The following is a 23,684-nucleotide window of genomic DNA, read 5'->3' as shown; positions in this document are numbered from 1 at the left end:
ACAGGACTTCTTTGACAATTTGAGACTCTCAGTCATGTAATATTTTGGCTTTCCCCTGGTCCCAAACCCAGCACCTGCAGATACAGCTAACTCTAATTCCCTAGGGGGATTAGGGGGATGAAAATCTCGGTCTCTCTGGAGAAGGGCACATTTCAGTTTGTGTTTGCCTAAAACAAACCTGCAATTTCCTTGTATGCCCACTGTCATCCTAATGACACAGAAGCTGGAGATCTGGAGTTTACTTTGAATGAACATGCTACCTACCATCGAGAAATTCTCCTCGGCATGTACTGACAATTTCTTACTGGCTCAGTTTAAGGATAGAAACCCTGGGAAAGTTTTCTGTTTTCACATCAACCACCACCAGCTGTCAGAGTCTTGGTTTGAAGGAGATGACAACAAGCTGAGAAGGAAGTAATTTAAAATTGTTTTCTCCTTTGAAAACCTTTTTTGGAGGATAAGCGTGCTACGTAGAAGCAGCCCACTGACCAGATGAATGGACACCATGCTTACTTTGTCTTCATGGATTGAATCCATTATTTACCTGCCACCACAGGAGATTTCCGTTCATCCAGGAGCTGGATGGATGTACTCGCGGTCACCACATTGCTTTTATTGACTGGTCCTGTAAAAAGAAAAAACACCACAACAAAAATGAAGATAATTACAGTGTACACGTTAAGAGAGTAATCATATCGGTCCACAGTCACCAATTCTGCAAATTGTTCCGGGGCTCGGTCCTAGGCCCCAGAGTCTTCTGGGGTGTGGATGTCCCGCCTACGCTGCCAGGCCATGAGTGCAGTGCTGCGAGTCCTCCCAGCTGAAGGAACCAGCGAGCGGAGTTATGACCACCAGTGCACTGGGGAACATCCAACCTCTTCACATCGAAACCATTGACCACCATCGAGGGACCACATTTTTTGGTAATCTGTGGTTTCAAATTGCAGTGTTTACTTGTGTCAGTGGTCATATTTACACTGCCTGTCTAAATATAGCCATGAAGAGATGTATGAGGGCTTTGAAATTATTTTACGAGTTGGCGACTTTAGCTCTGATTCATTGGTTAAATCTTTACTGATCTATAAAATTGTAATTTCGAATTTCGAGCCCAGTTTTTCTGGGCAAAATTATTCTAAACAGTGATAGAGCTAGGGCATAATCTTCACTCCAAACTATTATTACTCTGGCAACAATATGGCATTAGTATTAAGAGATTTTAATTACCAGCAATGGTTCCAATATCCATGAATTAAAAGATACTGAGCACAAATTCTGAATGCCTGGAGTTAATAATTTAGTCCAATGCCCACCTGCTAAAAGGTGCTCAATGAATGTGAGCTGGATGAAATCCAATTGAATTGAGAAGCAGGGAAAAGTCAAACCTGAATTTGAATACACTTATGACCAAAGCAATGAGAAATTTTCTCCTGGCCCAAGTTTAAGCAGCAATAAAAACCAGTTTCTTTTCTAGTTTGCACAGGTATTCAATACATAGTAGACAAAATTGGAGAGAGAGAGCTCAACCACAGAGACTTGTAGTTGGTGATTTTTAAGATTTTCCCTGACTCTAAGGGGATTATGAAATGTCCTAAGATGTTACGTCATCTGTAACTTTGTCATGAACAAGGTAAAACTCACTTCATTATACCATTACATTGAAAGTTTGGTGAAAATCCCAGTTACCCAAAACTAATCCAACAACAGCTTTAGTTAACTCGATGATTCCAGAATCAGAAGAACAGCAAGCTAAGTTCTATTTTTTTCTTTAGAGGACTGTAAAAAGGAAGTCTTAAGAGATTGCTTGATAGAAGACAATGTTATTATTCATAGGTCTGCAGCAGAATGAAAAAGTTCACTGTCTCTTGATATTTTCAGCAATAAAGTATGGTGCAGACAAGCATAAAGAAAGAGCTTCAGGCCAGGTATGGTCCTAGTACTTTGGGAATCCCAGGAGGGTGGCTCACTTTAGGTCAGCAGTTAGAGACCAGTGTGGCCAACATGGTGAAAAACCATCTCTACTAAAAATACAAAAATTAGTTGTATATGGTAAAGGGTGCCTGTAATTCCAGCTACTCAGGAGCCTGAAGCAGGAGAATTGCTTGAACCCAGAAGGCAGAGGTTGCAGTGAACCAAGAGCATGCCACTGCACGCCAACCTGGGTGACAGAGCAAGACTCTGTCTCAAAAAAAGACAGAAAGACAGAGAGACAGACAGAAAGAAAGAAAGAGAGAGTGAGAAAAAAAAAAGAAAGAAACAAAGAAAGAAAGAAAAAGAAAGAGCTTCAGACACCTGGAAATTTATATTTCAGAAAGCACACATAACTACAGGCAGGCATACATACAGGTCTGTTAGCAAAGGAACACAGACCGAAAGAATCTTAGACCTGAAAAGAATCTAAGAGATAAATGTAGTCTGAAATCCCAACCAGCAAAGAACCTAATCAATAATATTCAGTCTCTCCTTAAATATGCCCATTGATGAGGGACTGTCTTCCTAATGAGTCCACTCAACCAATTAAATGAGCACTCTTTGTTTTCTACAAATTTCAAAAGCACCCTTTCTGTAAACATTTTCAGTCATGGAAATGAGAAAGCACCAAGCCTTAGGGAGGCGGATTGGGCACAAACACTGGAGAACTTCCCTTAGGATTGAGTTAGGAGTATTTGTAAAAGATTAATATGAAAGGAACTGATATATGTAAAATATAACTACAGACTGAACTTTCCAGAGCAACCCAAGTTTACAGAACTAGGTTTCATTCATCTCTCAAGTTTCTGCAATAAGCAGTATAGAGTGAGCACCCAAAACACCAGATGCATGAGGCAAGGAAAAAAAAACGAGGACAACTTAAGCATTTCCAGTATGCTTTGCTTCTAAAACTAGTTGAAATAAGATAGCATTCAGTTCTTTTTGGAGGCAGGTAACTTTAATTTTTTATACTATCATATCATAAACTCTTAGGACTGAAAAACCAATCAGCTACATGCCTCTCATTGGTGACTGCAGGCTGTCAAGAGAGCACATGGTTATACAAAGTCAGTCCTTAGTCTGACATATCAATTTAAATCAATTCAGTTCAAATGGGGAACAGTGGACCTCTGCAGGGATGTGACTCACTGAAGGTTCTGGCAAGGGATGCTTTAATTTTCTCTAAGTGGGGCCATAACAACATTTAAAAAAATTGACTGACAAGTCTGTATTAAAATCCCATAGGGTGCAAAACATCAGCCCTCCTTCCTGAAATACATTTACATAATTTGGTAAAGGAAAAACCTTCCTTTTCCTTGAGGCTATTACGCTTACGGAACAAGTCACTGGTTCAGGGCTGACCCAATATTCAGCACTGGCTCTGAGGGTTGAACTTGGTTCCTTTCAGCATTCAGGCAGCTCCTCGACACCCTGCACACAATGCCCAGACCCACTGGACTAGACAGACAGAGCCCGCCTCCAACAAGGGCACCCACCAGTGCTGAACGGGATCGAGTAGACGAAGCTCCCTGGAATCTGCTCAGCGGCTCTTCGGTACCAGAGAGGGAAATGGTCTGCGTTAAAAATGTTCTCCTTGTCGCCTGCTTTCAGGAAGTCCCTTGAAGTGGAAAAGAATCAGAAGAACGTGCATCACTCAGCAGAGTAAAGGTGGGCCTGGAGCACCCCGACAGCCTTCATCACGTAAAACCAGTGTTCACTTTTAGAACCCCAACTTGCCTTTCTCAGTATACAGGGGGCCTGACTTAACATTGGGCACCCACATTACTCAAAAATATCTTGCAGAGCTCTGGGAGTCAGATTCTGAGTGGGTAAAGCTTTGTCTGCCTTTAAAACCCAAACATATATACTGATACCCTTGGGAGAACTTCTTTTTTTTTTTTTTTTTTTTTTTTTTTTTTTGAGACGGAGTCTCGCTCTGTCGCCCAGGCTGGAGTACAGTGGCACGATCTCTGCTCACTGCAAGCTCCGCCTCCCGGGTTCCTGCCATTCTCCTGCCTCAGCCTCCCGAGTAGCTGGGACTACAGGTGGCCGCCACCATGCCCGGCTAATTTTTTTGTATTTTTAGTAGAGACAGGGTTTCACCGTGTTAGCCAGGATGGTCTCTATCTCCTGACCTTGTGATCCGCCCACCTCTGCCTCCCAAAGTGCTGGGATTACAGGCTTGAGCCACCACGCCCAGCGGAGAATCAACTTCTTAAGTAGATCTCATTCTTCTTAGAGCAAGTGTAAAGAAGGTAAGCCATGCTTCTCAGAAAAAGTGCAAAGGAAGTAAATGTGAGCCCACACTGAGATCTTTACACCCTTCTTTCCTCACCTGCCTCCTGTCTGGACAAACAGGCCTGCTCATGCCCCCTGTGTGCATCCCTGCCCTCTACTGACTCCCTGCCTTCTGCACAGAGAGCTTGTCTATCAGAAAGGCTAGGTGCATTCTTCTTTCCATCTTTTCCTCTCAAAATCGCACTCATTTTCAAAGTGCGCCTCATCTACCATCTACCCCATGAATCCACAGAGACACATGCAAGCTGTTGCCACACCCTGGGCCCCCACACTCTTGGTAACTTTCATATAGCCTTTTATTTATTTTTTGGCCTCCACAATCATCATATCCCCTCCCCAGACCTCCCAAGATTTCTGAAGACAGGAGATTTGTTCACATGTGTGCACTCTTCACAGAGCCTTAAGCATACTCAAGTCCCAAGGCATGATTATTGACCTGACATCCCTCTAGAGATTCACATGTGCTCTCCAGGACCTGAAGTGCCTTATCTTAGCTGATACAGTGCAACCCAGGCGGTGGGGGAACGACTGCCTGGTTAGGCCACAGTCTGCTGCAGACATTTTTTCCGGAAGGGAGACCAATCAGGGGATAATGTTTAGGTAGGGAACAGGCCATCAGTTGAAGCAGAAATGGCACCACTTTCAACCCAGCAGTTTGCAGCGTAGATTTGGATTGCAAAGACCGTGGAGGGAAATTTTCATGCTAGGCTGTAACTGGTTGGTTTCCTGAACTTGGCACCCAGTTCAGGAAAGCATTCTATAGTTGCAGGGTGTGTCTAACCAGTGTTCCCTTCACCTCTGCCAAAGACGGAGTGCCTACTTTTAGAGAAGAGGCCCATGCCATTGGAGGTCACCCTCCAGGTTCTTAGATAGCTCTGGAATCTACCTCCCTATAACTTGTATTAGCATGTCCTTACTCCTTCCTAAGGTCTGGGACCTTCCTTTTCCCAATATTATCAGGGCCTGGCTCTCAGCAGGCGCTTGGTATATGCTTAATGATCACAAGATAAATTTAATCTCATATCCAGATAAGAGCTCCTCCATTATTAAACACAATTTCCTATATCTTCAAAAATAAAATTTCTCAATTCTTTCAAATTCCTTTGTCTGTATGGCCATCTTTATGAGTGCTCTACTTTGTTAATACTGCTATAAAATTTTGTGCTCCTAGAACTGGTAATTGTAGGTCAAAAATGGTCTGACATAGCATAGCTGCTTGCATTTGGTCTTGACTCTTATTGACAAAATGACTCTCCAGAAATTAAAAATGTTTAAAAGAAAATTTTTTAAAAAGCACTCTTCTCTCATTCAGAAGGCCAAGGCCAACTTTGGAGTCATATGCAAGATTAAGAAAGTGCGGAGATCCCCTGTGCTATCTAGAATGCTGGACGTCAGGACTTCCAGGCTCATCTTGGTAGACAAGCTCTTCCTTAGGCTGCTGTATTCAGTGATAATGTTTCCTGATCTAAAAGTCATCAGACGTCAGGAACACTGAAATTTTAGCCTTTTCATTTCTTTCGCTAGACATGAAATTCTTCATAAACCTGACTTGGACGGTGTGAGGAAGAGCCTCTGTTGCCTGGCCCATAGCAGGATACATTGCTGCTTTCCACACACAGGTGCAGCCACGGCTGATCAGAAGGTGTTCGCACTCCCAGCAGGTCTGTTCAGTGGTCATTACAGCTAAGAGGTGCCCTGTCTATGCAGCACAGGTTAATGGTGCCACAGGGGGCCTTTTTCAAGAGTCATAGTAGATGAGATGGTAGCTCGGTTAGAAGGTGTGAAGTGGTCCTCAGATGGTGACATTCAGGCTTTGTGGGTGGCTGGCAATAGATCTGGAACGCTGAACATCTGGGTGGCCAGTGCCCTGCTGCCCGGGATAGTGCTGGCACCCAGGCCAGCCAGCAGGAGCCTGCAGTACTTGATCCCCATTAGCCCTGGTGTCAATGTGAAAGGACTGAGTTGCCGGGAAACCCTGGAGGCCTCTGCCAACTACTGGGCAGCGATTCTGGAGGAAACGGGAAGGAGCGACCTGATTTTACAGAATCCCAAAAATGTTCTTCAGGAAGAAAGATCCTTCTGGGTAAGGTGAAAGTCTCCTCCTGGATACTGGGAGCTACTGCAGTGGTGTGTCAGGCTGCTCTAGGTTCTGGGAAGAACTGGGTGACTTTGAGTGAATAATTGAGTCTCTGACCCCCATTTACTCATCTACAAAATGGGAACAATAAAAATGCTGCACTTTACCAGGGTTCTATCAGAATTACGTAACACCATATGTGAAAGAGTGTTATGGACACTGAAAACAGGCTCTAACAAATAAATGGGATTCTTAAAGCCAGAGCTTCTTTTGTTCTCAGTGGTTGAAAGGGCAGGGGTAAAGTGGTCACCCTCTAAACTCAGGGTTGTATGCTATGAAGGCAAACATCACTGGATGCTATATGCATGGTGATGTGAGAGGTTGTACTGAAGGCACAGAATGTATTATAACTCTTGGGGGTGACAGCCACGTTTCAGTATGATTGACCAACTTCCAAATGCAGGTGGCAGGGGTATGGGATGAAATCTCAGTGTAGGAGACTGATGATAGTACGAGATAATTGCAGGGTAGCAACTTTATATTATCAAGTTCTCTGCCCAATACTTTAAGCTCTGCCTTTCATGCCCTAGTCAAAAGCAAAAACTAAACCAAATGTCAGAAATGCTAAAAACTTTCTCAGCCTGGCTTAGAGAGTGTATCCAAATAGCTGAATCTTGACAAATACCATTTGATGGGAAGGGATAGGCAGGTAAGATCTTAAGACAATAGATGTCAAGGTGCCTCTATATGAAGCAAGGACAGGAGTTTCTTGAAGACAGAAGATTTCATCCATCCAAACTGTCAATGAGTACCCACTCTGTGGGTCACGTAATGCCACAGAGAATAGAACACATAGTTGTAGGAATTTTTAGCTTCCCAAAGAAATTTTTCATCCATAAAAAAAAAATTATTTTTGAGACAGAGTCTCACTCTGTTGCCCAGGCTGGAGTGCAGTGGTGCAATCTCAGCTCACTGCAACCTCCACCTCCTGGGTTCAAGTGATTCTCCTACTTCAGCCTCCTGAGTAGCTGGGATTACAGGTGTGCACCACCATGCCCGGCTAATTTTTGTATTTTTAGTAAAGACAGGGTTTTACCATGTTGGCCAGGCTGGTCTTGAACTCCTGACCTCAAGTGATCTGCCTGTCTCAGCCTCCCAAAGTTCTGGGATTACAGGCATGAGCCACTGTGCCCAGCCCATCCATAATTTTTTTGGATCTTCACAGTAACCAAAAGAGATCATTGCTCTCACTTTTCAGGTGGACAGAATGAAGACACCCAAGTGAGATAAGCCAGGTATACCTCCCAGCATCCTTACTGTGGTCCTTTGTCTTTTAAATCTGTCACAATAACACAGTTATCAGACCAGCAAGGTGTCATGTTTTATTGTTACTGTTTTGCAGCTTTGCTTGTTTGTCTCAATACCAGCAGCAGACTTTCTCATTAAGTATTAGAAAAAGAATTCCCTTGTCTCCTCTTGCCTATCTGGATCCTAACAGGAGAAGGTAACGTGTATCTCAGCACCTCTAGCCCTTCCCAGGAACTTGCCCTCTGGAAAAGCAATTGGAGCAGGGGTGGTAAAATGCTTAAAAAGGGCTTTAAAAATCAAGTTGCAACTATAATCAAACTTCATAGATGATAAACGTGAGTATCAAGAAGGTCAAAGTCCTGGAACAGAATTCAAAGCCAGTCTCTCAAAATATCTAAACATCGATTGATCCGTCATTTACCAGACTTGGTTTTGTAAGGTTATATGGTGGGTGTCAGGGCCTCATTTAGCAGATGCAAACAGCACTGTCAAGTTCCAAGGAAGCACCGCCTCCTTGGACCCCTGATGAGCCAACCCTTCTCAAATTGGCAGCTACCCTCTGGCTTGGTTATTCACCTCCAGGTACCCTGAAGGTTGGGGGTATAATGTTCTGTGGTAACCTCTGCACTCACACATACACTTGCAAACCACTCTCAAACTTTCTGAATCTTGGGACCCATTTATCCATGTCTTAACAATCTCTCTTGTTTCAGAGAAAATAAATTGAAAAAACGTATTAACAGACTCAGGAAAGACTTCACCGTCTACCTACTAGCACTGGTGAAACACCAGTTTGATGCGTTAAGGGCCTGTGGCTCTCTGAAGATACAGGGGCTGAACATCTGGGTACTAGACCCGGAAACTCTCTGGCCACCATCCATCCAGGTCTCTTTGGAAGTCCAAGGAGACACTGTCAAACCCCAGTGTCCCCAGAGGGCCCACTCCTGGGTGTGGAGCTCTGCAGCCCCTCAGGCTAAGCACAGAGGCACAGAGGTTTATTAGTAAAATATAAACAAACAAACAGGACTTGGAACACTGATTTTTGTACAGGCAGGAGGAATTCCTCAGCATAGCTGCAGAACAGCTGAATACCCTGAAGCCATTTGTTACAAGATGAGTGTTTCCTCCCTCTGGCGGCTCCCCTAGCAGCCACACCACCTCCCAGAGTTCTGAAATGACTCATCAGGGCGGGAGAGGACTCCAGGACAGTGGACAGAAGCCAACAACAAGCGTGAGGAACAAAGGGTGGTGGAAGGGCTAACAGGCAGGTGAAAGCACATGCTGGGGCCCCCATGGTAGAACAGAGAAGAAAAATCTCAATAGGCCTGGAGTGGCCTAAATTATGTTTCTACCAGTAGTGGAATCCAGAAATGAAATAAGCTTCCCTTTGAATGTTCCATTTCAGGAGCTCCCTGGGCCCCTGTAGAGGATCCCTCCTACTTACTGATTGGTGAGTTGCTCAGCTCCGACAAACAGGTTGATTCTGGAGAGGCCCGTGCGAGTGCCGAGGAAGGCAACCTCCACGCCCTTGTCAGAATTCCTGAAACAGAACAGTGGACATCAGAGGAAGGCCTCTAGGCAGTAAGCAGATAATGCATTGCATTTTAATATTCACAGAATGTTTTACCAAATAGTAGTTTTGAAACTTGAACTTTAAAAGAAGTTATAGAAACACACACACACACACACACACACACACACACACACACACACACAAGCACAGATTGCCAACTTGTATCCCTAACAAAAGTTTTCACAGTAATACTGGCAGGAAAAATGAAGAACTTCCTGCCAACAAAAGCAGCATGTGGAAAAAATCTACTTCCAACCATACACACATCTTTATTTCAAGGTTCTGGGTGCAAGTTCAAAGAGATCAGGCTAAGAATGGGAAGGATTAGGGCTTAGGACTAGCTTTTTGCATTAATGCTACCAAGTTTATTCTTGGTCTTGAGATCATTTGTGGAATCTGCCATTAAAGCAACTGAGCCACGGAACCAAGTTTGCAGCATCCCACAGCCTGGAATTCCACGTGGTTGGAATTGGTTTTGACATCCACACAGTTGTGGGGGCACCTGCTTATCACTTCTACCAGATCACAGGCCTTGTTCTCACCACCAACCCCAAAGAGATATGTAAATAAATGGCTTCTTCCGATAGCTCTGTAGGAGGCTACACATAGGAACTCTAAGAAGGGCCTTGGCAAGGAAAACTAATATAAAAATTCACTAAATATCATTTTATTTCAACTTCCAAGGCAAATTTTATATGCTTGAGTGTGTTCTTTAGGAGATTTGCAAGGCATATTTCTCCTGTGCAAAAAGCAAATGGCCTTTCTCCACAAACACATAATTTTCTTTTTTTTTTTTTTTCTTGAGACAAAGTCTGGCTCTGTCGCCCAGGCTGGAGTACAATGGCACGATCTCAGCTCACTGCAACCTCCGCCTCCTGGGTTCATGCCATTCTCCTGCCTCAGCCTCCCGAGTAGCTGGGACTACAGGCACCCGCCACCACACCAGGTGAATTTTTTGTATTTTTACTACAGACGGGGTTTCACCGTGTTAGCCAGGATGGTCTCGATCTCCTGACCTCATGATCTGCCCACCTTGGCCTCCCAAAGTACTAGGATTATAGGTGTGAGCCACTGCACCCGGCCCACAAACACATAATTTTATCCTAAAATAAATGTATGAAGAGAACACCAATTCTTGAGCCTGTTTCTCTGTCCTAAATGCTACTAGCAATTTGATCCAAAGCATTCTCCACATTATCTTCAAAGTAAGGTCATTCGGTTACTTGATCTTTGATGAAAGTCAAAGTGGTGGATGCTACCTTTAAGTATTTAAGGGCTGAATAAAAACCAACACTATGCATTTCTGCTTGTAGCCTACACCAAATTGGAAAGCCAGGCTGTCCAATCAGTTACAGATGTGGACTACAAAGCAAGTTACCATTTTGGAAATCTTTAGTATGTGTTAGGAATGAATCAGCAACCTTTGCTCAAGATTTTGAGTTTCATGAGAGCTGAAAAGAAACACTTCAAGGTTCACTAGAGAAAGAAACCCCAGGACGGGCTCAATTATTTGCCAGCTTCCCAGGAAATAAGATCTATGCCATGAAGGCAAGCAGTCCAAAGACACCCCTAATAATGAAAATGGCAGTCTCTCTGGGGCTCCAGTTTTGCATATTAAACAGCGTACCTGACATCTCCATTTGGGACACTTTCAGCCATTTTAAGCTCATGATGTCTAGAAGAGAGACTGGCCATGCCCAGCCCTAAACGTGATCCTCCCCCAGTGTCTCTTGTGTTAGCAAATAGCACCATCTGTCCAATAGCTCATGATATAAACCTGGGAATGATCTTTGATGGCTCAACCTCCCTGCCCTCACATGACAAACCCATCATCAAGTCCTAGGGACCTTGCCTCTGAAGCAAGCCACAAGTGGACCTCTTCTCTCTGTGCCCACTGCCCTGGTCCAAGTCACAAATCCCTGGGAAAACTGTAGGAACCTTTACTATTGTTCTCACCCCATTACCCTCTGTTCTCCACACAGCAATAGAGAGATCTTTTTGTAAAATGCAAATCTGATCATTTCCTTCCCCTTCTTAAAATCCTTCAGGGATATTCCAGTGCTCTGAGTATAAAATCCAAAATCCTTAACCTGACTCTCAAGGTCCTGAGCCATGCGGCCCCTCTGCAGCCTCATCCTCTAACATCTTCCAGTCTATCCTCTATATGTCAGCTGTGTCCACCTTCTTTAAATTCTGCCAATGTGTCAAATACTTTCTCATCTCAGGGCCTTTGTATGTGCTGTTCCTAGAATGCTGCCTGAACCTTGAACTAGTTCCCATCTTCCTCCTCCACTTTAGATCTGTTACACTTTATGTGTCTTTACTTTTCCTTCAAAGCAGTTATGATTCTTAATAATACAGCACACTATATACCACGGGTGCCATGATGTTAAGAGCTCTATCTGTGTGGTTTCTCTCCATTTCTCCAACACCTCGGTCAGAGTCTGGCACATAACAGACACACAGTCAAGACTTGATGAGTGAATGAATGAAAATGAAAACAGAATGAATGTCAGGATGGAAGGGAAGATACAATGAGGGAATGAAATACTGAATTGAAAAATGGAGAGAAACAGGATGGAAGGGAAGATAAAAGGAGGGAACGAACAAAGGAAGAACAGGAAAGTGGAGAGAGAAATGAATCATGTAACACATGAAGATATAAGAGAAAAGGAATGGTTCTTCCTTTTCTTTTTAATCTTTAATACTCTACTTAAATTAAGAATAGTAAAGAGATAATAATAAGCTGCTAAAGCAGTTCTCATCCTAGTCTTTGATATCAACTACCACAGCCTTGCCCGCAGCCCCTCCACCCTCCACTTCAGAAATAAAACCACAGGGTTATATCTGACACCCTATGAAATCAAGCTCTCACTTCTCCGTCCCACTCACAACCTAACCTGGCCCAGATCCCAAGCTCCCTCAAGACTGCAAAGTAGAGAGAGCTGTGGCGAGGCAGGAAACGAAGTTCCCTTCTGCCTCCCTCTCTCTCGGAAGTGTCACCCTACCTCAGCATACCAAATTTCATGTAACGTTAAAACTCAAACAAATTATATGTCAAAGCCAGGAGCTTGCCATCCAAGCCTGAGTCGCTAATCTGCTCTAGCTCTTGTGGTTTGGAGCTTGGGGGAAAATTAAAGAACTTTAACACCAGGCTCCTAAAACAGTTTAGTTCTTTAAACCATAACCATATTTCGGAGTGTTGGTGAGGAAATGGCCATGAAAGGAGGACACGTGCAACCACTTACTCAGATTTGTTGAGGGCCAGGCTGGTCCAATATGCTTCAATGGGGGCACTCACCACGGCATCAAAAAGGACTTCTTGGATCAATTCTTTATCACCTGTTGGGAGGGACAGACAAGAGGATGCTTTGGCAGGGCTGGAAGAGGGGCATGAGAGGCACTCATGGGCTCACTGTGCAATGTCTGCAGGCTACTTTCTCATGAGGCGTGTTGCTTTATGAGTTAAGTTCCCACCAGTTGAAAATACGAAACAGTTCTGACACCCGGTATGCCTGCAACACAGGAGCCTCCAAAGCATTTGGGCAAGAAGGTAGTCAACTGAGAGGCTTGGGTGTCTCACACTTCCGTTTCCTGCTTTCTCACCCCATTGTGTGCTTCCTGCCATGGACCAGCAGGCTGAGTCCCAGATTTGGAGGCCACAGGCCAGTACTCCTTGAACACTTGGCTGTCATCATCCCCATCTCTGTCCTCTCCTAAAACTGAAATTATTGAGCACCCTGAAATTCTCAGCCTGTTGTCACATGGGAAAGAGATACTATAGCTTAATAACCACTGGGATTCTTATTTTGTGATTCCTTCTATTTAAGAACTGTTTCATTTTATTTTTATTTATTTGCTTATTTTTTTGAGACAGGGTCTCACTCTGTCGCCCAGACTGGAGTGCAGTAGTACGATGTCGGCTCACCACAACCTCCGCCTCCCAGGCTCAAGCCAGTCTCCTACCTCAGCCTCCCAAGTAGCTGGGATTACAGGCACAGGCCACTACCACCTGGCTAATTTTTGTATTTGTAGTAGAGATGGGGTTTTACCATGTTGGCCAGATTAGTCTCAAACTCCTGACCTCAAATGATCTGCCTGAATCGGTGGGATTATAGGCATGAGCCAATGCGCCCGGTCAAGAATCGTTTCATTTTAAAGGAGAATGTCTGTTCCCATCCAAAGGGACTCTTGGTAGAGCTCTGTGGAAGAGGCCAAGGAATGGGAGCATATGATAAGTCTAGGAGAGGCATCCTAGAACTCTCAAATCACTCTGCAGAGGAGGACAACTAATTATCACATGAGACAGGCCAGTCCTCACCTTGACTAGGAGCAAAAAAAAAAAAAAAAGAGCTCTGCTGAAAAGCAAAAGCTAGAAATAACTTATCATCAGTAAGACAATGAATATATTAAGTTATGTAGTGGAATTCCATATAGTAATGCAAATAAATGCATTAAAGCTGAATGATCAACACAAATTTCAAAAATATAATGGGTGAAAATATAAGTTGTAGTACATATATATTTATGCACATATTGTATATATTATATATAGTAATTCATATAATATACCATACATATAAAGTTTAATATATATTTTAAAATAATAAAATTGATGCTACATATTGTTTATAGATACCTACATATGTAGGAATAGCATTAAATTATTGAGACTAATGAACAAATACAGAAGGTCATTCTCTTTGGGAGGGAAATGAGGCTGAGCAAGGACCCAGGGACTTCAACCTTATCTGTAATGTCTCATTCCTTAAAAAGCACCTGGAGTAAGTATGGTAAAATATTAAGACTGCGTAAAGTTGGATGGTGACTACAAATGTATTATTTATATTGTCTCTATACTTTTGTTTTTTAAATATGTCCTTAAAAAGTCAAAGACAATGACATATTGGGCTTGTAGGATATCCATCTGATCCTTTCTCCACCAGCGCATATCCCGAAAAGTAAATCCATTCTATGGAGATGTCGTTTAGTAGTTGGATAATCTCCTTAAACCTCTCTTAGGATTATGTATGTAAAGCACTTTTCATGTCATTGAATACATATGCTTGTTTAGAGGTGGGGGCAGATATCATGATCAGTTTTGGTGGCTCTCCCCCTGCCCAAACTGTAGCTACTAGAGTTATCCTGTGAGAGTATAGGGTCTGCTCCTGCTTTTGAGGGGCATCCCGGGCTGCTGCTGCTCTTCCTGTCTCTTTTGTACCAGCTGAGAGATTTCTTATTCACTGAGCTCCCCTAGAAGGGGATGCTTGGTAGGTAGGACACTCAGCATGTACCACACTGAGAGGCTATGTGACCCTGTCGTGACCCCATTCTTGGGAGAACCAGGAGACCTAGATACAGCCTTGAATGAAACACAACCTACTTCCAGCCTTGGTTTCTCATTTGCAAAATAAGGGAGATGAGCAAATATTTACAGTCCCTTCCAGTTCTAACATTTCCATCCTATTCAGTTGCTTGACTAAATGGTTCAGAAGGGGACAAAGCCCAGTGCAAATAGTTAAACCAGGATTGGGGATTCTGTGCAATTTTCCAAAATCCACATTCTTTCTCCTGTTCCTACAGGAAGCAGATATTTGATTGGATTTCATGTGACTGATAATCTCTGCCAAAGCAAAGCTTCCCTTAAAAACTGAGGCCAAAAAATAGTTTTGAGTTCATTCCCCACCATTACCCCTGAAAACATGACACACTTTTGAAGGCATACTCACACTGGAGCAGAGGTTCTTTGCCTTTGAGGTAGAGCTTAATCGCTTCCAACTGAGACAGATGGCGGTGCTCAGGGTGTAGGTCAGTGTTGCAGTAGGACCTAAGAACATGACATGGCCCAAAAGAAGAGCATGTCAATATTTACAGCTTCCTTTGCCTTGGAACCAGGAAAACTGGGCAAGGGAGCACAAACCATGCAGAATCAAAGAGGGCAACGAAGGATGCCATAGTCAAGGAGGGATGGTTTAATTCTTACCATTCATCTGCCAAGGACACATCGGGATGTTCTAAGTCATGCAGGCCTAGGGGTCAAGGAGAAGGGGTTCATAAGTAAGCACCACTTCCCCGATCCTCCTGTGTGCTTCAGATATTCTAGGGTAGGGCTGTGGGGTGGGTTAAGGGTAGACATCAACCCTAAGGGACCTGCCTTGGAGCAGGGACTCTGAGCAAAATAAACGAGTTCCCTTCCAGGCAGGACTCTCTCCCCATCTCCACCTCACTCAGCCAGCACAGCTACCTTCCCTGGCTGTTCATCCCAGGAAAACCTTAACCCCTTGAAGACAGAGGATACACAAATGAGTCTGGAGGGAGACACTTAACAGGACTGTTAGAAACACTCACTCTGGTGCTCCATTTAGTCTGAGTTGGGAACTGGGCTAGGCCACTGACCTCCTGTGTGATGTCAACAAGTTACTTTACTTCTCTGAATGTCAGTTTCTTCATGTGAAAAGCAGGAATAATAGTCCCTAATTGATGTGTGGTTGTGAGGGTGAAACTATAGGTTGAACAATATGAAGTTGTCAATACTCAACTGTTTTTGAGCGGCAAAGATTGCTAGTTGTTACAGGATCCTAAGTGAAAATGGTCATCCTTTGGGAAGAAAACTAGGGGAGCTGGTGCTTGCAGGGAATCTGGGAGTTTTTAGAGAAGGTTCCAGACCATCCTATCTCTGCAAGGATTACTGTTTCTTTGCACTTTTAAGTGGCTTGATCTTAATGGGTTATCAGCAGACATACACTTCTGAATGATGACCTCAGGAACTCCCATGATGCTTACAGCCTGTTTTGGGAAGTTAGTTTCTTAAATGACAGATAGCATCTTACTACACTCAGGACTCCAGTTTCCTTCTCAAATACAAATCTGTAAAAGAAGTAGCAAAATACTAGACCTATCACACAATTCTGCTTGATTTTACAGAAAATAGAGAATATATTAGAATGAACATATAATCCAAGTGGGCATATCCAGGCTCCAACACCTATAGGCTGAATGACCTTGGGGATGCCATGTCAGCTCTTTGAGTTATATCTACCATGAGATACAAGTAATACTGCATCACTCACAAGTGCCAGAAAACAGTTAAATGGGATAGGGATTAGTCCCTAGTGCAATCCATCCATCTGTGCAGCCTTTCTTCTTTTTTTGCTTTCCCAACCAAACAACTTTCCTTCCTTCCTTTTGCCCTCCTCCCATTCCTTTCTTTTTTCTATAATTTTACTGAGCATCTGCTATACGCCAGGTATGATTCTAGGCCCTGAGAATATAGCAGTGAATAAAACAAGACAAAAATCACTGCCTTCATTGTTTTTAATTTCTACTGGCAGAAAAGAGATAGTAAATTATATTAAAATTTAACTTGAGTGCATATCAGATGGTGGCGAGGGCTAAAAAGGAAAAGGGAACATGGAACAAGAACAGGGAGGACCAAGAGATAAGGGGGGGGGCCAGGAAGAGAGAGACAGAGAGAGAGAGAGAGAGAGAGAGAGAAAGAGAAAGAAAGAGACCATTGTAACTATGGAGGTCAGGAAAGGCTTCACTGAGAAAGTGACCTGAATGAGGCAAGGAAGAGTCATGTAGGTGACAGGGAGGGTGCTCATGGCAGAAGGAATAACAAGTGCAAAGTCCCTGAGAAGGGACTGTACCTTCCCAGAAAACTGGGTTAAGGGTGTCAAGTCTGTTTTTCTAGCTGCATTTTCCATCCTCCCAACATCATTCACAAAATCCTCTCTGGCTGTATTTCACAGGACCTATAAATGAAACTCAGAAGAGATGAGATCTATCAGGAAGATCTTTTTGACTGCTTCTTCTCTGGGTTCCTAGGGCACCAAGGAAATTTAATTGTTCTCTTATTCTTTCACCTCTGATGTTGGTCCTTCTGATAAAAATCACATCTACTGATGATTTGAACTGCTGACAATAATGACCTAAGCTCTAATTTGTTAAACAATTACCATGTGCAATACAAATAAAAGATAAAAAGTGGCCAGGCACAGTGGCTTACGTCTGTAACCCCAGCACTTTGGGAGGCCGAGGAGGGAGAATCACGAGGTCAGGAGTTCGAGACCAGCCTAACCAACATGGTGAAATCCTGTCTCTACTGAAAATACAAAAATTAGCCAGGAGTGGTGGCACGCGCCTGTAATCCCAGCTACTCAGGGGGCTGAGGCAGGAGAATCACTTGAACCTGGGAGGTGGTGGAGGTTGCAGTGAGCCAAGATCACACCATTGCACTCCAGTCTGAGCGACAGAGCAAGACTCCATCTCAACAACAACAACAACAAAAGATACGAAGTGTTGAAAAAGATTAAAAGATTCATAAAAGAAACAATTTCAGCAGGTAGAACTATAGCCCATACCTTCAATCTCGGTAATGACTTTTTATATTTTTGACCAAAATCTACCTATTTGCCATCTTTGTAATCTCTGGCATTGGCAAAGCATGTGGAAAATTCCTACATTCTGTAGGGAGTTATTCCTTATTGAAGATCCTATAGAAGTGTGGTTGCCAACCCCAAGGAACTCCTTCCCTCTCCAAGAACAGAACAATAATCACACCATGGCTCCTGGAGATGATGAGACCCTCTACTAGTTGGCCCAAGGGGAAGCAACTTTCTTAAGTTCTATTACTCAGCAAAGCTGGCAGGATTGTCAGTCTTTTTATTTACAGAGGACCAACACAGAGAGGAAGATATGACCTCATTTGTGTGGATAAGCAGCTACTCTCCCCCTTGCTGAGGATTTGAGCTAATTTCTTGCATAGTGGTTACAGTTAGCTCTGAAATTCTATGTGACCGTTTAGCCTCACAGCTGTGGAACATACAGGAAGAAGATAGTGACTGAAAAAGAATCCAAAAGACAATGCAAAACAACTGTGTGTATCTGTGTCTCCATGCATGCGTGTGTGTGTGTGTGTGTGTATGTGTATGTGTGTGTAAGAGAGAGAGAGAGAGAGAGAGGAAGGGAGGGACAGGCCCATGTACTGAAGATTGACCAAGGGAACAGACCCATGAGAGGCAATTAATCCCTTAATAACCTCTCCTTCTATTGTTCTGATCATGAGTTGTTTCTTCAGTTTGACCTCACATGGCTTAGACATGAATTTTCTGGCTTAATGGGCAGTGATGTCCACAGAGCCAACATGGCCCATAGAGCCAGAAAATTCTAGAAGTGAAAACATGATCCTGAGAACACATCCTGGAGAGTGTCTTGCCCAAGTCAGAGTTGCCTGTGTTCTCTGGTGTGTCTCTGGGAAGAGAGACCACACGGTTAGCTCTTTGGTGGGCACATTCTGCGTTCTGCCCAGCTCACAGTGAGCCCCTCTAATTTCCTTTCCGCCCCCATACAATCTCACAATTACTTGGGAAGCACAAACCAACATCCCTGAAACAACATGGGCAGGGACCATTGGCAGTAAACCAGAGGCTATCTAGGAGTTTGGCGTCTCAGGGAACATTCACCTCCTTCCTCATGCCCCGTGGCATCACCTGAGAGCGCTGTGGATGGCCCAGCTTCCGGAAGCTCACCACATGCGTGTATAATCAGTTCTGACCAATTAAAACTTGGCTTATAATTGACCTTCCTATTCCTGACTGTCCTCCCTATGGATATCCAGAAAGACTACTGCTCTGGGCCAACTCCTTCTCTGTGGATATGCAAAACCTAATGTGCAAGTGAGTCACTCAAGGCAACTCAGGGAGTGGGGCCCTTCAGAGACGATGTCTACCACCCCGTGAGCTCCTAATGCTGGGACAGGTAACCTCTCTGAACTACCGGGTAGTTGGGAGAAGAAAAGGACAGCACGTGTGACAGCAATTTTAAAATTTAAAGAGTTATCACAACTGCTCCTGTTTGCTGAGAGTTTACTGTGCCTCTGTGCTTTATGAAGACAAGAGGGTCTGGGAACTTCAAGGTGCTACTTACTCCCTCTGACCTATGTAAATCATTTAAATGGTCACATTTCCCATCGCAGCCAGGGGTGCCATGAAACACAAGTGAAATATGTGGCTCAACTGTGTAGGAGAGACTAAGGCTCTCATATCTCTGTTTTCATGGTTTCCCCTGGGCATGAGTTATTTCATAAATTTGTATTTCTCCCAAGTACCAATTTTTATGTATGAGAAGAATATAGTTGAGGGATGATTCCTATTTACTTATATTCTGCTTTCATCCACAAAGCTGTTAACTATGAGTAACTCACAGTCAATAGCATCGTGGATGAAAGCAGAATATAAGTAAATTAAATCACAACCCTGAATTCGAATTCCTGCCATTCTGAATTCTAGGCACAACAGAGAAGAAGAAGGTATTAAGAATATCAAGTAGGCATTTGTTTGAGTGGGATGTCCAAGGGACTGGTCAGAGGTGTGGACAGATGAACAAGTTCTTCAGCTAACTCAATAGCTGGCTCCCGAGCTTTCTTCCCACACCAAAGGATAAGACGAGCCAGGCAGCATCTTACCTTCTTCGATGGTTACATTCCCTCGGAAGAAATATTTCCCATGACCTCTGGAGAGCGCCACACCTAAACTGTGCAGAGAAACAAAGCAGATCTTGAAATCCCTGGCATCAACCCGAATAGACTTGTGGGCTAACATTTTTTAATTTTTCATTTTTCACATTTCCATTTTATAATCTGTAAACAATTTTTCCAACTGTTTACTTTCAAAACCCCACTGATTATCACTGGTGTTGGTTTTTCTTAGGTTCAATCAGCTGCTTCAAAGTCATTTCTGATTGGAAATGCCAGCAGCAATTGGCTACTCTTTGTGTTTTCAGAGTTGTGGCAAACTGCTCGCCCTTCCAGCAAGCCCTTCTCTCAGATGCCCTCCCAAGGACTATGCGCCCTGCTCTTTATACACCCTTGCCCTGCATTCAGCCAGAGATGGGTCTCTCCATCCTCTAGAGTTTGGGACTCAGGAAATTGACCCCTTCTCAAGGGCAAAACCAAAAACTTCCTCTACCACATGAGTGTAATCGCATTGGTGTTGCAGGCTTCTTTGCCCAATCCTCTCCCTGGTCTAATAGGTTTTTCACACTCACTGGTTTGATTTAAGATCCATTCTGTTTTTGTCTAAAGCAAGAGACTATGTTTTTAAAACACAGTCTCTTACTTTAGAAAGACTACTTGGCAAACCCACTTAGCAGCTCATGTGTTCCTTGTTTGCTCCTGGTTCCACATGGAATCCACCCATGATCCTTGGCAGTTTAGGACAACAATGCTAGAATTTATTTTTCAGATTATTCTATAGTCAGTAAACTCCTTCTCTCCTTAGCCCTGAGACACCAGTTCAGGAACATGAAGCAGGCCTACTGAAATAAATTTTTACAAAACGAATTACAACACTAAGTTAATAGTAGTGGGAAATTTTAGAATGCTACATACACATCTGAAAGCAGGCAATGAGGCAAAGCCATTTTTCAGGACTGTTACAAAGAGAAACAACAGGATTCAAAAGTAGACAAGCACACAGGGACAGTTCAGAGAAATGGAAACAGAGGCACAACATGTAGGGATGGATATGCCACCTCCAGGTTTGAAGGATTGTTTTTTTTTGGTCATGGAAATAAAAGGTGAAATGGAACTCACAAAGCAGCAAGTTCAATGGTTAAGGACCCTGGTAAACCTCTGCACTTGTCTTCACCCTTAGCGGGAACCCCCAAAGCATAGTTGTTTGACAATGAGATGCAAAGCCACGGCAGATTGAGTGAGTTCTCCTAGGTGAGCCTGAACCATCTCCCCCCCTTCTGGAAAACAAAAGCAGCCTGGGAAAAGCCCCTTCCTCACTCTTTCCAGCCTTTTGGCAGGGTGTTTGGTTATCTTCAGATGATGAGCTCTGAGAGTGTCAGCAGGTTTTGTACAAACACAACTGATGGGTCTGATGGAATGTCCATGTATTATGGTCAGCTCTACCTGAAAGGAGTACCCTTGATGTCTGTATAATAGTAGTCATTTGTCATCACCAAAACCCGTTTCTAGATTGAAAAAAAAAAAAAGTCGTAGAGAAAAGAAAACATGGTTAGTCTGCTAAGTGACGTCTTCAGAAATAAATAAAAATAAATGGACACACTATGATCAGGTTAACAGTACTACATGAATCTTGTTTGAGATAAGTAAAGACAAGAGAAAAATGATCTCAGCGAAAGATATTTATTCCAGATATAGCTTTCAAAGCTAATTTTTCACAGTGGTTTGTTTTAAATTAAGCGGCAAAAATGTTTGAGAAAAATGTACCCCTTTGTCCACTGTCTTCTTCACCTCCATGGAAAACTTCCCCGTCTTTCGATTCACCATAGCATTTCTCAACTAAAATGATAAAAGAAAAGTGTGTTAGTTCTTCCCTGGTTTATCATGTAAGCTGGACACCTTGTATCCTCAGTGTGCCGTGGAGCCTTATACCTCGAAAACAGAGCTGAAGAAAAAACACCCAACTGCTCGTGTACAATGGGAGACAGGCGAACAACGATAAATAAGTGACCTTCATCTTCAATTTGGGGAGCTCGTGTAAACTTCAGGACAATAACAAAAGAACCTCGACAATACTGACGAATCCCGGGAGTCAGAGAGTGAACTCCTGGAGACCTGCTAAAATGCAGAGCAAGAACGTCTCTGGGGACGAGGTACGTTTTCAAAAAGGGTACTGATTTGTCATGGAGAAATCACTTTTCAAAACATAATCAAGTTAAAGACGTTTTCCTACACAGTAGTTAAAAAAAAAAAAAAAAAAAAAAAAAAAAAAAAAAAAAGGCCAAGCATTTGGAAGACAGGGGTTAGCCTTTCCTAAGATGAATCATCTTTAAATGCTCCCTGAGAAATCTGGGTCAATTAATGACCTTGCTGATGAGGCAGTGAACAGGAGCGACCCTGTATCTGATTTTTGGAGGTCCTGTTTAGGAGCAGTGAGCCTGGCTCTCCTCCCCCACCCCCGGCTGACCTCATCTAATTACATGTGGCCCTTCCATGAGTTCAGAGGAGGACAGCAGACACGGTGATGAAAGATGTGCCGTCATGGGCACCAAGGCAAGACGACAGAGAAGGCCAGTTAATGGAATAGGAGCAAACGCTGACATGCCACAGCCTGTCAAGAAAGGTTCTCTCTCCACCCCTCTCTTGTCTTTTTCATCTTTGCCCCTTTTCTCCTTTGAGGAGCTTGAGTAAGATCTGGCCGATAGAAAACTGCAACACTAGCAAGCAACCTAAATTTGATTCGAGGCTGTGTAGATTTGGGTTTGCAATCTCATCTTCAGTATGAGTGAGTAAACGCATAATTTTTAGCTGGAGGCATGTATAAAATAAAACATATATTTTACTCTAGATTTTTTTTAACAACACATAATGGGCATTTCTGGAAATATTTTCCCATTTTAACTTTTGTGGTTTTGGACATGGAGAGCTGGTCCTAATTAAGTCTACTTTCTAACTTTTAAAGAACGGCTCGATTTATCTTTAACATGGTTTTCATTTTTCCTCTTTCTGGTGCCTGCCTAAAGCCATTTGGGACCTTCTCCTCTCACACTCTCCAGGCAAACTAGAGATGAGGTAAGCCTCTCTGTGTCTCCATGGCACCCCGCCCCCAACTCCCAGTAGCACAGAACAATCAGCATGGGGGTCTGGGAGTGTCCAAGGCCAGGGTCACTGGTGCCTCCTTTAGTCTTGCTCTTTTCTGAAATCATAACGAAAACAGGTTATACTTACTGAACCTACTTGTGAGGTAGGATGGCACTGTAGGTAAGAAATGGACTCTGGAGCCAGAGCTTTACGATCTTGGCTATCTCGATCACTTACCATCTCTGTGACTCAGTTTTCTCTTCTGAAAAATGGAACTAATGCCAGCACCCATCTCATTAAGTTGTAGTGAAGACTGATGAGTCAATATTTAGAAGAGTGCCTGGTGCCTCCTAAGCACTCAATACATGTTAGCTATCCTCCATCATCACCAACACCATAGTCAACAGCATCTTTATCATCGTTATCCTCATTACCATCTTCCTCATTTTCACTTAGTGTCAGACACCTTTCAGTAGCTTAAGGCATCAGGATTCGGACTTGAGTTTGCTTGACGCAGATGCCCAAGCTCAATGTTTACCTTTCCAAGGTAAACTTTTTGACTTTTAACCGTGTAAGAAATACCTCTTACTCTGATGATGCCCCTCTCATCTCCTATTTTAGTAGACTTCGCTGCTATGTTGCTCATGAACCACTAAATGGATTTTGTGACCTCTCTTCCAACTCCCCACGTTGAAAATTGCTGCTCTTAACTGCCTGTAGGTTTGCATAGACCAAAACGGAGACAGCCCCAGGTAAAGAGGTAAATCACGATATCAATGTTCAAGTTTTGCCACTGACACAAGCCAGCTGTCCCGTGACCTCTCTGTGGCTCACTTTCTTCCTGTTCATTCATTCTGTCTAAAGTGTTCATGAGTGAGGACTCCCAGACCCGAGGGATCCTGTCAGGT

The 23,684-nt window shown here is 43.4% G+C and overlaps 1 protein-coding gene across 5 annotated transcripts in view; it reads right to left on the bottom strand.

The window, feature by feature from the left end:
• Window positions 1–23,684, bottom strand: part of LOC105480634 (calcium voltage-gated channel auxiliary subunit alpha2delta 3) — a 932,903-nt gene that overhangs the window by 168,941 nt on the left and 740,278 nt on the right. For all 5 annotated transcript variants that reach the window (XR_011620085.1, XM_071091908.1, XM_071091909.1 and 2 more), the window contains 9 exons: window positions 21,463–21,534; window positions 21,142–21,203; window positions 19,690–19,757; window positions 15,208–15,253; window positions 14,954–15,051; window positions 12,473–12,566; window positions 9,096–9,191; window positions 3,465–3,586; window positions 545–625 (listed from right to left, as the gene is read on the bottom strand). Coding sequence is in view for 4 of the 5 variants with exons in the window: in XM_071091908.1 (XP_070948009.1) it covers window positions 545–625; window positions 3,465–3,586; window positions 9,096–9,191; window positions 12,473–12,566; window positions 14,954–15,051; window positions 15,208–15,253; window positions 19,690–19,757; window positions 21,142–21,203; window positions 21,463–21,534 (739 nt within the window). In the remaining variant the exon portion in view is untranslated. The remainder of the gene's footprint in view (window positions 1–544; window positions 626–3,464; window positions 3,587–9,095; window positions 9,192–12,472; window positions 12,567–14,953; window positions 15,052–15,207; window positions 15,254–19,689; window positions 19,758–21,141; window positions 21,204–21,462; window positions 21,535–23,684) is intronic.

This window comes from Macaca nemestrina, chromosome 2 (assembly GCF_043159975.1).
Source record: "Macaca nemestrina isolate mMacNem1 chromosome 2, mMacNem.hap1, whole genome shotgun sequence".
Classification (NCBI taxonomy): domain Eukaryota; kingdom Metazoa; phylum Chordata; class Mammalia; order Primates; family Cercopithecidae; genus Macaca; species Macaca nemestrina.
Note: the sequence above shows the minus strand (reverse complement) of the source record. Positions and strands in the feature narration are given on the sequence as shown.